This window comes from Elephantulus edwardii, unplaced genomic scaffold (genome assembly GCF_000299155.1).
Source record: "Elephantulus edwardii isolate Elephantulus edwardi_28Jun2011 unplaced genomic scaffold, EleEdw1.0 scaffold00121, whole genome shotgun sequence".
NCBI lineage: Eukaryota > Metazoa > Chordata > Mammalia > Macroscelidea > Macroscelididae > Elephantulus > Elephantulus edwardii.
Window position 1 is genome coordinate 754,550 of NW_006399871.1, and position 16,355 is coordinate 770,904.

Here is a 16,355-nt window from a genome sequence, read left to right on the forward strand (position 1 = left end):
AGTCATTGACAGTCTCGTTTTATAAAAAATAGGAGTAAAGCGAGGAAGATTAAATGGCAGAACTGGAATCTATGTACTAAGCCTGTAGACTCTAAAGCCTTTAGTCTCTCTCTCAAAATACTCATACACCAGCAGTATTATTGACAAGGTGGGGATGGGAAGAAGAGGAGAGATATGTTATAAATGGACCTAAAAGCAAATTATCCATTTCACTAATGCAAAACTACTGTCAAGAAAAATTAGTATAACCCTTTGAAAAATAATTTAATCGTGTATCAAGAGTTGTGCATAGAGAAAATGATGTTAAGAGCTAATTTATGACAACTTAAGAAAACAGAGGAGACATAATTCAGGAATAATTAAGGAGAAAAAAAAAGAGTGGCAGAGATCTACTGGGAATTTTAATACTACAAGTAGTAAAACTAGAACTTAATACAGAAAATTACTAAAGTCTGAAAAAAAAACCCCTATAAAATACAACAGGAATGAATCACCGAAAAGAAATGTCCCTGCTATGATTAGACCTATGGAAATGTGTATACAGAGTCAAGCCTTGAAAAGGAGACACAGAAAAGTTTGACAATGTATGTGCTGAGGTGTTGGGATTAAGCTGAGTCACTTTATTCTACTGTCCATAGTTCTCACATCTTTAAAATGAAGTAAGTGACCACGAGACTGTCAGGGACAAGGATGCCTGCACTGTGTCACCAGAGTGCTCTTTGGTCCATGACATCTTTATTTTATTCTTGTAAAAAGACAGCAGACTCACACATTCCTTTACCTTTGTTAGGCCTCTGTCTTTTCTCTCCTTGCCATCCCTTTTAGATGATTCTTTCCTACTACTTGATTTTCCTTCCTTGCTAGATTTCTTTTCCTTGATCTCTTCTTCTTCATCAGGTGACTCAGGATCCTGGGGCACATAGACTTCTTGCTGTGATATAGACAGAAACAAGTAAGTCTACAAATGTTGCACATTCTTAGCAATTTCTGGTTTAAGGAACAGAGTTGTCTTCTGAGGGAAAAAACCCTACTGTCTGACTTAGAAGCCTAAAGCAGAGAAATCTAAAATCTCACTACAGGATATCAAAGACATATATGACCACCCAAAGCTCATGTTTTTAGGAGCAACACTGTGCTTACCTGTAATGCTACAACATATCGATTACTGATTTTCTTTCTATATAGGCTACAGTTAACAAAGTCATCAAATTCAATATCCATTTGAATAAACAAAACTCACAAGAGCTATCTTTTTAAAAATACCACACTAGAAGACAGTGCAACAGAACAGCTACCTGGAATGGAGTATTCAGTTTCTAGAAATTAAACTTTTCTCAGTTTTGACACAATGAGAATTCAGAGAATCCCAGAGGGATGAAAAAAATAATCTGTTGAATAACAAATTATGGATATGTATCATTGACAAAATTCACAAAGCCCAAAACTCACCTGGGTATCGGGGTCATAGTAAGTTCCTGCCAAGGGGTCATAATAGTAGCCAGTAGCAGAATCGTATATGTAGCAGTCAGATGATGCTAGTGAGAATAAAAGCAACGGTAATGTTAGTCCCTGTCTAGTGAAATTCTTACTGGGGTACTTACTAGGAACAACCCAAGAACAAGGTTGATAGAACCCACAGATGGTAGATGAGTATCTCTAGTAAATAGCATCTCTTACCAATTTTATTACCACATAAATGTCAAATAGTGAAAGTAAGTCAAGGAAAAAAAAAAGAAAAGAAATAAAACCTAAAACAAAGGTCACTTACACTGCTGTCCTTGTCGACCTGTATCTGAAGACCAGTCTGAATTTCGGCTACTTCCTCTTCTATCTCGGAAATATTTTTTACCCTATCAGAGAGAGGCAAGTTAAAGTTATGGAACTCAAAGCCAATTATGGAGCAAGGAATAAAAGTCAACTAACCAACAGCCTTAACGTTAGAGTTAGGAATTTAAGGTAACTTCTTAATATTTTATCAAATTACTAAAGCTTACCTGATAGTAGTGCATGTGGTCAGAATGGTCCCCAGAGTCATTCCTGTAACAAACAACACAACAGAAAGACACTTAAGGATTAACTGAGTAACTTTCTTTTCTGTATTTTACAGAAAAAGAAACGAACTCAGATATCAAGAAATAGGGATTAGGCCTTCTCCTGTGAAGAACAATGAGACTCCTACAAAGTCACTGTCAGAGCTACAGGAGAATGAGTGGAAGCTGACACAGCAAGGTCTGTCTCATCCTTGTAAGCCATCTGGCCCCTCTTGATGTCCCAGGTACCAGTCCTGGAACCATGAGTGCAGAGTAAAGAATTCCATTTCCCAGAACAAAAGGAAATGAACAAGGTCAAAGGGAGCAGGACTGCAGGACATAATTTTCTTAGGATTCCCAAGGGCAAATATATATCGAGAATTTTTTCTGTTTCTCTAAGACTGTATTCTCATTTAGGGGTCCAAAGATATCAGGTAGTCAAGTAGTTACACTATTATTTTAAGAAACCAAGCAAATATACAACCAGACCAAAGCAACCTACAGACAAAGGAAATTTATTCTCACAAAGCTGAAGAATTTCACTGTGTGAAGGTACCAGGTCCTCTTATCTCCGTCTCTCCAGGCAGGATTGGGAGCTTTTCCCCCAAATACTCAAGAGACAGCAGCATAAGGGAGCTTGTCCCCTCTGCCTTACCTTCGTTTTCCAGTGGCCAGGTTTACAGCTACCATCTTCCCATCAATGCTAAATGGTGGATCAAGATTTTGCAAAATCTTCACTACTCGAAGAGCTTCCTGAGGAATCAAAGAAATACTTGAACCCAAAGAGGAAAAAAGGCTGTATCCTTAGAAGAGAATTTGGTGTAGGTTTCTCAATTTCTAACAACTCATTAAAATGACTTACCTAGTATTTTAATAGTTAAGGGCATACTTACAATTGCAAAATATATGCCAAAATGTTAGGAGCCATGGATGGATGACCACAACTCACAGCCACCACATGAACAGATCAAAACTTTGCCCAATCCGGCACCATTTTCTTACCACCCACCATATTCATGTCCATTGTTGTAATCACTATGTCAATTCACCCCACTGAGGGTCTTTCTCTCTCTTTCACTGACAATTTACTTCCCTCCCCTTTGTGTACTGTCGAGTTGGATCCGACTGGCACAGAAGAAGATTGCCCCTCCTTCTCCAGTGGAGCATCTGGTGGATTCGAACGATGTGCTTTCGGGATCGCAGCACAGCTTCTTGCCACTAGGCCACCAGAGCTCCCTGGTTTCTCTCTTAACTTTTGTGGCTCCCTTCATACAGTCTACCTTCCTGAATTATTTGCTCAGCAAATAGACTGTACTGAGAAAGGATACAACTCTAACACATACATATCCTAATTTAAAAGTATGCACTATACCTTTGTTCTTTTGGAACTATAGCTTCATGGTTTATAACAGGCTTCACATGATCACATCAAAATGTTTTGGAATTCCCATTTTTCTCAGTTACCCATAATTTGTTATGATCTACATCCCTCTATGAGGTGGACTGATTCAGTGACTGGGGTAATCGGGATGGGTGTGTCAGAGGCAATGCGATTGGCACAGGATAGAGCAGGATTTAGGGCTGTTGTACACAGGGTCGCTATGAGTCGCAAACGACTCGACGGCACATAACAACAACAAAACAAACATAAATTTCATGAGTATTTTCAGAGAAAAGTAAACCATAACTAAAAATTGAAGCCTTAGAATCTATAGAAACAATACTTTGAGGAGGAGAAAAAAAACACATCAATATCTTGCTATCACTTGGCTGGGATAAATAAGCCAAGGAAATGAGAAAATTCACTATTATTTGTTTGCTTAAGAGATTTTAGCACTCAGATTCTTTATACTTAAGTTTTTATTTTCTTTTAAATAGAAATTGTAAATGACACAAGACAAAAAAAAAAGAAATCCCTTAAAGCTTCTATAGCCACCCTTCACTAGATCATCCAGAGGAGGAAACTCACCGCATGGGAGTCAAGGTCAATAAAGCCATAGGTGTGGCCCATGGGGCCAGTTCTGTTCTTAATAATTCGGACATTGGCAGTAGTAAGGTGGACATAGGGCTCCAGCACTTCCACTATCACCTCAGGTGGGGTCGAACGATAGATGCGCTTTAACATGATTGCTGATCCAAAAAAAAGAAAACAAACATCAAAACAAAAACCAAAGAAACCAAGAAGGCATAAATGGGAGAGGAGCAAAGAGAGAGAAAGGTGAATTTTTGAAGTCCTAAGATTTAATTGGCATTTTTGTTATTTCATTTTCAGTAGCTGCCAAGAAACTTTGTGCTAGCAAGACTGATTCTATAAAAACCTAGTCAAATATGTAACACTTTCCTTTTCATTATCAGTATGTAGAAATGTACATCAACTTGCTGCTATTCAGAAGACAGAGGTTGTACAAGGCTGACTTTAGTACTAGCACAGGGTAGTGAAGCAGCTGACCTAGAGCCACAACATAGGTTGTTAAGGCTCAAACTATACTCTGAATAACCACTTACTTTTGCTCTCTCCATCATGGCGTGAGTCCCCTGACCATGAGTCTTTCTCTCTGTCTCTTCGGAAGGTAGATCCTTCCCTTCGAGAAGACGAATATCGATCTCCATCTCTCTTTTGGTGCCCCAAGCGTTCTTGTCCTTCTTCTCGTTTCTTGGAGTCAGACTCTTTATCAGTTGACCTATGGGACTGGCTGTACAGTTTTTCTGACAGTGCTGATATAGATGTTTTCTGAGGCTGAGGATAGCTTATTAATTCCTGCTTTGCCTCTGCAACCAGGGAAGCAGAAACAGAGAAAAAGATTGGCTCCATACACAACACACTACACTCTGCTGAGATTTTCCCTTACCTACATCAAACACTCATATTAAAATGCTTTTGATATTATAAAGTCTCCTGCCAGTTCCTGGCAAAAGTCTTTCAATCTAGGAAAAAATAAGCAAACAAAAAATAAAGTGAAGCACTATAAAATGATGTATGCTTTTAATTTTAATGGAAAATGTCCTTCAAAATGAATTTAAAATCTTCAACAGGGTAATTTCTACAGTTAACTAGGGACCTATTTCTGCAAATACTTCTTCAGAGTTCTGTGAAAGACACTGGCTCAAGATAAAGACAGAACTAAGAGCAACAGAGAGATAACCAATAGTATGTGTACAGTGTCCAAATGCTCTATATGTTTCCAAGTCAAAACTGTTTTTCCAAACCTGCTGAGTAGGTTCTGACTCAGTGATTCTTGCGTTTCTGAGGCTGTAAATATTTACAGGAGGAGACTGTCAATAGTGGCTGGTAGAAAGATTCAAACTGCTGTTTTGGTTAGCAGTCTGACATGTTACATGTCAGCAGGGCTCCTTTTAAATTTATCTTAACTATACTAAATTGTGGTAATGGGCACCCATGGTGGACAGTGTTGGCTGGAGCTTCCCGACTAAATCAAGCCTGGAAGCAGGAGCGGCATCCACTTCCAAAATGGCTTGCCTCTGGAAACTCTATGTACGAACAGTGCTTAGGCTGTTCGTTCATAGGGTCGCTATGAGTCGTCTACGACTCGACAGCATTCAACAACAACAATACTAAATCTGCTTGATGCTCTAAAGTTTTCATAAAATATTTATTCTTTGTTAGAACAGATTAAAAATTTTTGAGGGGGGGAACCCCAAACACCTGAAATAATCTTAGAATAAAAAAAAAACAAACAACCCCAAAAAATACTTAAAAAAAAAAACAAAACCCTATCCACACATTTGTTTGGTCTTGATCCTTCCTCCAACAATTTTTAATTTTTTTTAATTATTATTATTTTTTTGTGTGTGTACCGTCAAGTCGGATCTGACTGGTACAGGAGGAGATTGCCCCTCCTTCTCCAGCAGCATCTGGTGGCCTCCAACAATTTTAAGAACATCTGCTTTCCAGCTGTCCGTGAAGGAGGGCCTCCACTGGACTGAAAGTCCAGCTACAAAAATCTGTGACAAGTCACACGAAGTTAAACATTATATTTACAAAAGTTTTTGATAAATTTGGTATTTAGGGATCACAAGTTTAAAAACTAAGGCAAGTACAATTTGTTTTACCCAGTGTAAAACACAAGCCTCTACCACTCACCTTCCCTTGGTCCTTTGCAGAATGAACATGAAGATCTATGTCCACCAGTGTGGGTCTTACACTGCAAGGGAAAATGGAAAAGAAGTCAATTTGCCCAAAATATTTTTATAACTTTCTGTATACACAACACAGGAATACTTGCCGCAAAGGAAAGAAACAAGCAATATACCCCAGAATAGCTTAAAGTCTAAAGAGCCTGGTGTCCCTCTCACTAAACAGACAGCATTTGCTGAGCTGCTCAGCGGAGTATCTCAGCAGCAGGTCAGGAGTTTGGAGCAGCTAAAAATGCTTTTGCTCTGGACACTAGGTTTTTTAGGAAATAAACATGACTATGAAAACTGGACTGTCAAATGGTTTACTGGATATTATTGCCCCGAAGTATTTACTGTTGCACACTTAAAACCGAATCTTGACAAAACAACTATGAGATATCATCTCACCCCAGTCAAAATAGCAAAATTTAACAGAACAGCAAGTAATAAATGCTTGCGAGGTTGTGGAGAAACTGGAACCCTTATTCACTGTTGGTGGAAGTGTAAAATGGTGCAACCACTGTGGAAAGTGGTGTGGCGCTTTCTCAAAAAGTTGCAAATAGAGATACCATTTGACCCAGCAATTCCAATACTGGGAATATACCCTAAAGAGACCACAACCAACATCCAAGCAGATATATGCACACCCATGTTTATTGCAGCTTTATTCACAATAGCAAGGAGTTGGAAACAACCCAGGTACTCATCAACAAACAAATGTGGGTATATTCACACAATGGAATACTACTCTGCATTGAAAAACAAGGAACTCATGCAATATTATTCAAAATGGGTGACCCTGGAGGACATTATACTGAGTGAAGTATCCCAGTCACAAAAGGACAAATACTGCATGGTACCACTGTTGTAGAATGGGACTGACATCAGGGTTGGGGTAAGACTGAGAAAAACTGGGTAAATTATGTATACTGCATTGAAATAGATGAGGGAGAGAATAATTTAAAAGTGATATATGATAGGGTATTATGGTTATTACAGGAGTCCAGAATTAAGATTGCATAGTGGAGTATACTCGGGGCAGTGGGAGGTGGGGAACTGTATACCAAAGAAAGAATTTTTCTTTTACTTTTCAAAGAGAGGAGCAAACTGGGGAAAGTGGGGGGGTTGGGCAGGGAGAATTGAATGAATTGAATGAATTGAAGTAAAAAAATCTCTGTAAATGTTCATTAAAATGAATAAAATAAAATTAAAAACAAACCAGAAAACCCCGAATCTTGAACTGGTAGCTCTATTCAAAGCTGGCTGGATCTAGGAAGAATTCACTTATCAAATCCTGTCTCAAGCATTGATAAGAAGGGACAATGAAGGAGGAGAAAGACATACGTAGCCAGTGCAACCAGCAGTTACTTAGCTGGTGCTAAAGAGGAAGGAGAGAGTTCTTATGGCCCAATAGTTAGGACCTGTGCTGCCAAACCAAATGCACATGTTTTGAACCTCCTGAGCTTCTCCTTGGGATAGACAGGCAATCTCATCTTGTGTGATTTCCTACCTCTGGAAACCCATTCCAACTCAACAGTAAACAACAAAGAAGGAGGAACATTCATTAGTCCAAAACAAGGCAAGAGGCACTTTTTAGTATGAACATAGTTCTTTTGTTCAACCTTATGTACCAAAATGTATAAACCACATTATATGCGTCTGAGGTTGCCTATGCAGGATGATCCTTCTACTCTCCAACAAGCACAGAAAAGATAAAGTAAGAGTAAGTAAGTCTTGGGTATAATTCTGATATCAAGTGTCAAGTTTTGTCCTTTGGCCATTAATAGAAAAGGAAGTTGAAGAATCTTCCCTTTACTTCAATTTCCCCCACCCCAAGACTAGAAGTTGGTAGTGCCTACCTATCTATACCTCACGTGGTGATGAGCTACCCACAACAGACCACTCTGAAAGTAAACACAAGAAAAGATCCTGACCAGAATGGGGAGAGGTGTGGAACAAAACGCAAAAGCCATAAAAAAGGCCAGACTTAATGGTCTTATATAAAGTGATGGAACCTGAGACTATGGGTCTTAGTCACTCTTTGAACCCAGAACAAAACTCACCTTTGTGGTTCAACTTTCAGTCAAATTACTGACAGGTCTACAAGGTGAAGACTAATACCAGAGAGGCAACCATAATAACATACCGTGTAACATACAGTGTAAGGTCCAAAGAGCAGCCTTTGCTCAAGGAAATAAATGTCATGGTACTTTTAAGCTCTGTATTCCTGGAGATCCTCAAATAGCCAAATAGTGTATATCTCTCACAAAATCAGTTTCCCCAAGCCCATCTTTCTAAAAACTGAATCCCGTGCCTCTGTAAAGTGTCACCACAGTAGGTCACAGGCAGAAGATGGGAAGCAGAAGTTATGATTGTGCCCTGACCTTGAGTTCATCTGAGTAAAGACCTTCTGTCCATTTTGAGGAAGAATTATTCTTCCCTTGACAACACAAACTACCAGGCAGCATTCCTGGAGACAGGGAAGGGACTTAAAGCTAGATTTTCATTTGGAAGCAAAAGAATTCTTGGCACTTACCCGTTTGCAGTACCAAGAATCTGGGCTCGGTATGTATTCAAGGATGACCTCTTCATCATTGATCATTACAGTTCCCTGGGAAGACAAAGATAGAAACCATTAACATCAAGCTCTGGGAGAGGAAAAGAGACAGGAAGGCACAGATAACCTTTCCAGTCCCCAAGCTGAGGCATTTTATAAAGAAGAGGGAGCTTTATCAGTGGCAAAAGGAAATGGGTGTTTGAAGCCACAGACTTGGGGCAAGTATGGCAAAGCAGGCTTAAGTTTAGGGTAGGACAATGGGAAAGTCTGGTCTTCAGCTTTGGCTCCTGCGGATTGGGGTGATGTCCTTGGGCAGGCTAGGTCCAGCCTATTTCTGCAGTAACGAGCCCCTCAGAGTCCCCAACTGGCTTGGGTGCTAGCATGCTATCAAGAAGCAAACTCTTCCTTCTGCAGCACACAGGCACAGGAGGCCTCTCAATGATCTTCTTTTCCAAGGCTAAGTCACATCTCCTTGGAGAGGCAGTAAAAGGGCTTTAACTTTGGTGCTTGAAGATTTTCTTGGATACACTGGCTGTATGGCAAAAGCACAAGATAGGTATAATACTGATGACAGGAAGCAGAGAGAATGGTGAAAGTTTCACGGCACTTCACATCCTTAGAAGTACTTAAGTGCCTGGTGGTAGAGGCACTTGTGACAGCAGCGGCGGCAAAAGCGTCACTCTGGCTTGGAGCCTGCAGAGTGAGTGAGCCCTAAGCCCCTGAGAAGCAACCAATGATAAATCCTCAGGCAAGGTCTGCAAAGAACAGGTAGGGGAAAGGGCTAAACACATCTGCAGTTAGAACTCCCTTTCCTTTTCACTTTGGGCAACACAGGGATTCTAGTTTATCCTAGGAAAGTAAGTTTCATTTAAATCCCTAGCCAGCAGATACCTGCTGAAGCAGAGAAAATGTCTCTCTATTGAACAAGGTACCCTCACACACACTTGAAAGTGAACTAACCAAGGATGTGACTCTGGAATTAGCCCCTTTGTTGTGTTCATTCTCTGCCCTCTAGGTCCCCTGTGTCTCCTTGGACAGAGCTCTGAATTACAAAAGGGTTTTCTTTGCAAGTGAACCTTAAGTTTCTTGCTTGAATTCATATATCTGTCAAATAATGCTTTATCTCTCTGCTTGTCTGAGCAAAAGTTTCAAGAGAAATACACAGAATACAATTATCATCCTATTTAAAAGAAGCCAAAGGAAAATGTTCACCTTCTTGGGTCCTAGAATCTGAACGCTTAGAATTTCTTTCTGAAGTCGGAGGGAAATGATGATTATAAAAGCATATTGTCATTTAATATGCATTTCTTTATACACAAAAATTACTAAGTATATTATCCTAATTTTACATGTGAGGAAATAAACTCAGAGAGGCCAGCTCACCCAGCTGATGGAAGGCCAGGCTGGATTTGCACCTGGAGCTATAGAACCTGGACTTTTCCTGCAGCATTTTGTTAGGCAATCTGCCCTGCAGACAATCCAGGAAAGAGGTTAGGCAGGTGGACAGGTCAGTGGAATGCCACTCAACCACTCTGAAGGTTGGCCTCTTTCCATAAGTGGTGGTACTTCATTTAAGAGCAAGGACTCTGAGCCAAATTTTCAAAGTTTAAATCCTTCTTCCACTCTACGACCTTCAGCAAGGTCTATAATTTCCTTGGTTCAGGGTCCTCAAGTGTAAAGTAAGGCTGCTGTTAGGTGCCACTGAGTATGACTCCTAGTAACCTTAGAACAGACCTGAATTTTGTTTTCTCTTCATCTGACCTCTAATACGCTTGAGCCCACTGCTGCATTCACCATATCAATTCATCTCCTTGGAGGTCTTTCTCTCTTTTGTGGGCTCTCCACCTTTCTAAGCATAATATTCCTTTCCAAGGAATAGCCTCTCTTAGAAACATGTCCAAAGTATGAGAAACAAAACTTCACATTCTTGCCTCCATGGAGCACAATGGCTGCACCTTTCCCAAGACAGATCTGTTTGTTCTTTGGCAGTCCAAGGTATATTCACAGCTCCAACACCACAACTCAAAGGCATCAATTCTTCTTCTGTCATCCTTTTTCACTTTCCAGCTCTTAAATGCATTGTCTGAATCAGGGGTGCCTTAGTCTTCAAAATGACATTACTGTATTTTAGAGAGGTCCCTGACAGCAGAAGTATCCAAAGTATTATGTCTCTGGATCTCCTAAGTGCTGGTACGGAGAGTGTTGCTAATGTCAATTAAGGGCAAGAATCCCTAATTCACAGGGTAGTTATGAGCATTCAGTACAGTAATACATGTAAAGAGCTTGTTGTTGTTGTTATGTGCCATCAAGTCGCCTGCGACTCATAGCGACCCTATGTACAAGAGCCCTAAACTCCGCTCTGTCCTGTGCCAATCGCACCGTCTCTGACACTCCCATCCCAATTATCCCAGTCACTGAATCAATCCACCTCATAGAGGGCCTTCCTCTCCTGCGCCGTCCCTCCACCCTCCCAAGCATGATGTCCCTCTCCAAGGACCGGTCTCTCCTCACAACATGTCCTAAGTATGTTAGACGGAGCCTCAGAATCCTTGCCTCCAAGGAGCCACCCGGTTTAACCCTTTCCAGGACAAATCTGTTTGTTTTCCTAGCAGTCCATGGTATTCTCAATACTCTTCTCCAGCACCACAGCTCAAAGGCATCAATTCTCTTTCTATCCTCCTTGGTCATTGTCCAACTCTCTGATGCATAACAAGTGATTGGGAAGACCAAAGCCTGTATCAGACGCACCTTAGTCTCCAGAGAGACACCATTACTCTTCAGTACTTTGGAGAGGTCCCTAACAGCAGACTTTCCCATGGCAATGCGCCTTTTAATTTCCTGGCTGCTGGTGCCAAGACTGTTGACTATGGAGCCAAGCAAACTAAAGCTGTGTACAATCTCAATCTCTTCACCATCCATCCTGATGCTGCCAACTGGTCCAGTGGTGAGAATCTTTGTCTTCTTGACATTGAGCCTCAATCTTGATTATTTTTAACCATATGTGATAGGAAATGGAACAAGTCTTAGAAGCTAAGACTAGATAGGATTAAATTTCCACTCATTTCACATCTACCTTGCTATGTTGCCAAGCAGTAGCACTTCACAAACCACTTCAATTTATTAAAAGATTAAACATTTACAGGAAACAGTCACCCTAAGCTCAAACTTTTATCTTTACAACAGTATTTAGTGTAAATTGTCAAACTAGTGGGCCACATCTTAGCATATAGACTAAGTCTGCAGCACCAATTAAACCATCATCAACATCCTCTCATTGCTGTGAAGTTAGAACCAACTCACAGCTGACCCTCTAGTGTGTCTTCAGAAACTAAATCACACAGAAGATGGCCCATTTTTCTCTCAAGGGGAAGCAGGTGCTTGCCTTTGGGTCGGCCGCAGAACTCTTTTTTCCTCAGGGTACAAAGAACATCTTAAACAAGCATTTGTTAAATGAAGGAGAGACTAAGTGGATCCAGTTATCCCAGGAGCACCAGAGTGCTTGAGCACAAAGTGGCCCTGGAAAGAGATACTACTGTCATCTGTGTAACCATCCATAAAAATATGTGGGCTGCTACTGGAACTGTACATCAAAAAAAAAAAAAGGTAAATTCTGATTTCACCACATGGAGGCATCAGTAGATCTGGAATTTCTAAGGCAAGGAGCACTTTAGACTTCTCAGACAATAAATTATGTCGTTCCTGGAATTGCATAAGATCTTACACTGAGGGCTGGCAAACTCCCTGCCCATAGCATCCATTGGCATTATCGGTTTGGAGTTTACCTTCACCAAGTAAGTTATAAAGGCAATTATTTTTTCACGAAGTCCCCTACAGCCCTTTCTTCCCGACTTGCACATGGCTAAACATGTTACTGCCAGTAAGTAACCACTGAATAGGAAATGTCTTAAATACCACAGCTAAAGAACATCCAATTGCTCTTATAACCACAATGAAAACCATACAATTAGGTTTATCTACAATTTGATTCTCTTGCAGCTATCACAGACAAGCAGTCCAGATATACAAGCATAGGCATGACACACTTACTGGCCCCCTTTGCCCCCACCCAAGTCTTTTTTCTAGGTATTTAGAGCAGGTTACTTTGAGTAGCACCTGGTGAAGTGACTTGCAGAAAGTTGGATGAGTAATAACTGGGTATGGGGACCACTTTTAGTAGCTGTCCTCTACTTACTATCGTCACATATTCTGCCTTTAATTCACCACTTGGATTACTGGATTTATTAAACTACTAAAAGTAAAGGTACTGTGAAGACCATGACTGTGACTCCTAATGAGGCACCATGCACTGGAAAGTTAAACCAAAGACACTTCCTTTCTTAGTGGGATTAGAGTAAATTTAGTTTAGATTAAAATTTGCTAAATCCAGAGTCCTCACGTGGCAAACCTATACATAGCTTTCTAAACAGATGTTAGGGGGCTCTTTAATGTGAAGCTGCTAAAAGCTCTTACTCTCTACCTCAGGGATACTACAGAGGGATAAACTTGGGGCTTGAGGGCTGCTGAATCCATCACCACATTTCCATTTCCCTTTTCTTTTTGGTATACTATTCTGGGAGACGTCTCAATTCCATTTAGTGACTGTCAGCCTGTGAGAAAGACTTAGGTCAGAAAATTTAGAATCCATCATATGCTCCAGCTGACTCAAAGCCAAGCCACAAGGATTCTTGAGGTCCTAGAGAGGCACAAGAGAATGTGGAAAGGAAAGAGTGTTTCTCACCAGCAGCTTTGTAACATTTGTTGATGTTCTCTAACATTGGGCATAGACAGCTATACTTTTTAGTGAGAATATAACTGCTTTAATAGATCTTCCCATTAAGCAGAGTGGGAGGATGAAGAGGGAAGGAGAATGAAACAAGGAAAAGAGGAGGGGGAAAAAAGAGCAGGAGAGGGGATCAAAAGGCAAGGTTTAAGGTCTTGCAAACATAATGCCAATTGAGAGAGGTTACTGGTGACTGCAACTAGTACTGCTCCTCACAGACGGAGATCTTCATTCACAAATGCTATCTCACGTGATCCTTTACCAACATGGTACAGGCAACACCTGTATCGCTGTTATGTACAGTCGAGTTGGAAATGATCCACAGCTGACCCCCCAGTGGGTTTTTCAGAGGCCGTAAATCACACTGGAGGAGACTGCCTATCTTTCTTCTGTGAAGCAACTGGTAGATTTGAACCACACACTTTTGCATTGGCAGTGCAAGACAAAAAAAAAAGTCATATTTTCCTTTGATTTTTTAAAATTTTTTTAAAGTTCCAGGGAGCCAGCCAACTCCCTAACACTTGCCAAACCAAAGAAGTGCTAAGAACAGTCGTACGAAGCAAAAACAAAAGCAATTCATAGACCCAGGGGCAGTTTTTAGAGACTGCCAACAAACTGGCATGCTTAAGTATCTGCTCCAGATATCACGCCTAAGACAGCCAGGACTGGTAGTAAATGGCTGCTCTCAGGAGTTTCAATAACCATAGCAATCAAATGCATCTGTGCAAAGAATGAAACAATAAGGACAAAAATAACAAGCTTAAAGCATGTCATTTCTCTGAATATAAAAGCGTAGAGAAATCTCTTATGGTGGCCAAGTACACAGAGAGTTGTGCAAAACCAAAGCTCGCCAATGGTTCAAATTCAATAGCGGCTCAATGGGAGAAAACCAGGCAATCTCTTCTTGTGTGATCCACAACCTTGGAAAACCAATGGTGGGTGAGCTATGAGTTGGTTTCAACAATAAGGAAACCCTTTTTACAAAAAGCAATTAAGCCCATTCCTTACACAAGGACAGGAAAATTTGTAAAATTATCATTCTCAAATAACAAAATGAAAATGAGAAAGAGAAAAGGATATAAAGGAGATAATTAGAGGCCAGCAGCATATAAATGGCCCCTGGCAGTTCCGTAGTTCTGATGCTGACTTCTATGCCTCTGATGAATTTGGCCATTTACCAGGATCTGAGCTGCCCTCTGAGAAATCACAAGATAAGGGCCCGATGGAACCTTCATTATACATAAAATCCTGTTCAAGGCCCATTTTAAGACTGAAGTATAAGGAAACACTGCTTTCTCAAATGTTACCTTTTTTCCCTCCCTCAGTGTTACCTCTTGAAATGGCTTTTCTTGCCCAGAAAAACTTCTAAAATGCTCTTTAACACGTTGCTGCAAATAACAGTAATTACATCGGGGGGGGGGGGGAGGAAGAAAGTGTTTCTAAGCACGGTTGTCAATTAAAAGTGTGCAGCAACGTGTTAAGAATGTTTATGATGATCAAGGACCAGCTTCTTACAAAAGAACATCTTGCCCCATTTATGTGCTTTGAAGAGAGATGGCTGGTCTATTTCACCGAACCTCACTCACCAGGCTCAGAGCAGCCCAAGGCCCGAGTTCCAAGTCAACAAACACAATACACTCTAGATTGAACCTGGCATATGGCAACTTGATTTTAATGACATCTGGTATTGAGAATATATTCCACCTCCTTTACCACCACTCTCTGTCTGTCTTATGTGTATTTCAGAGAAAATCTTGGGGGCAATGCCATTAATTTTGCTCTGGTGAGACTCAGGACAAAGGGAATTATCTAACAGGGAAACTGGGGGTCCATGGGTGGGACAAATGATTGTTCAATCACTAGCTAAAAATAGTAGACAGTTCAAGGCAACACAGAGGCATCTCAGGAAAAAGACCTGCTACCTGTTTCTGAAAGGTTACATCCTTGAAAGTCCTATGCAGCAGTTCTACAAAGCACATATGGGGTGCTAAGAGCAGGCAACTAAGAACAAGAACATCAACAATAATCAGGGGATGCACAAGACCCTCTTACTCTAAAAAGTCATTTAATCTGCATGTGGCAACAACATGAAGGCAAAAACATTAAAAGAACCCAAACAATCCAAAACCAAATAATTAGGAAGCAAGTAAGGCTCTAACAGAGACGATGACTTTCAGAACTGGACATTCCAAAAATTCCTATACCTCCGCAGACATCTAACTATATTCTACAAAGAATTTATTTACAGGCTCTAACCAAAAGGCCTTTACAATAATGGAATAATTTATGACCCATTAAAATAAAAATATTTACGTTAGCTCCAATTTTCTATCTTTCAGAACTGATGTTTCTGAAAGGCACTATTTAGAAGAACCTCATTCAGCCTGGTTAAGCAATTATTTTTCTTCAAACAAAGATGCTACTTCATTAGTAGTGAAAGCAGAAGACTACTTTCTAACATCTTAACTGATAGATCTTCAGAAATCCCTTTGGAATTCAGGTTTGGTTTCTGAAACCCACATCCTATTTTCCCCCACCTCCTTTAAATCAATGTACTCATTAAGTAAAACAGATACAGAAACTAATACAGTTTGTTCTTTCCTAACAATTATCTCAGCCAGCTGACTCTAAAATAAGGCATGCAGGGCAGGGATTTTTGGTTCCAGATTAAAGAGATTTTTCTCTCCTACTGCAACTGAGGCCATTTCCCTCTGTAGTTGAAGGACAGTGGCTTTGTGCCATCCTAATGACACTCATGTATGTCATGAGCTGACTGCTGTTTTGGCTCGCCTGGCCTTTTTCTTCTGTAAAGGTGAACCCTATATTCAACTTGGCTGTATGCTTTATTGTCTAG

General features: G+C 40.4%; 1 protein-coding gene across 1 annotated transcript in view; it reads right to left on the minus strand.

The window, feature by feature from the left end:
- The window catches only part of RBM6 (RNA binding motif protein 6), a 104,138-nt gene that overhangs the window by 8,765 nt on the left and 79,018 nt on the right, over positions 1-16,355 (minus strand). Inside the window, exons 7-15 of the mRNA XM_006892884.1 lie at positions 8,701-8,775; positions 6,133-6,193; positions 4,536-4,799; positions 4,000-4,160; positions 2,686-2,783; positions 1,995-2,037; positions 1,769-1,850; positions 1,450-1,535; positions 782-931 (exon numbers count right to left, since the gene is read on the minus strand). Of these exons, the coding sequence (XP_006892946.1) occupies positions 782-931; positions 1,450-1,535; positions 1,769-1,850; positions 1,995-2,037; positions 2,686-2,783; positions 4,000-4,160; positions 4,536-4,799; positions 6,133-6,193; positions 8,701-8,775 (1,020 nt within the window). The remainder of the gene's footprint in view (positions 1-781; positions 932-1,449; positions 1,536-1,768; positions 1,851-1,994; positions 2,038-2,685; positions 2,784-3,999; positions 4,161-4,535; positions 4,800-6,132; positions 6,194-8,700; positions 8,776-16,355) is intronic.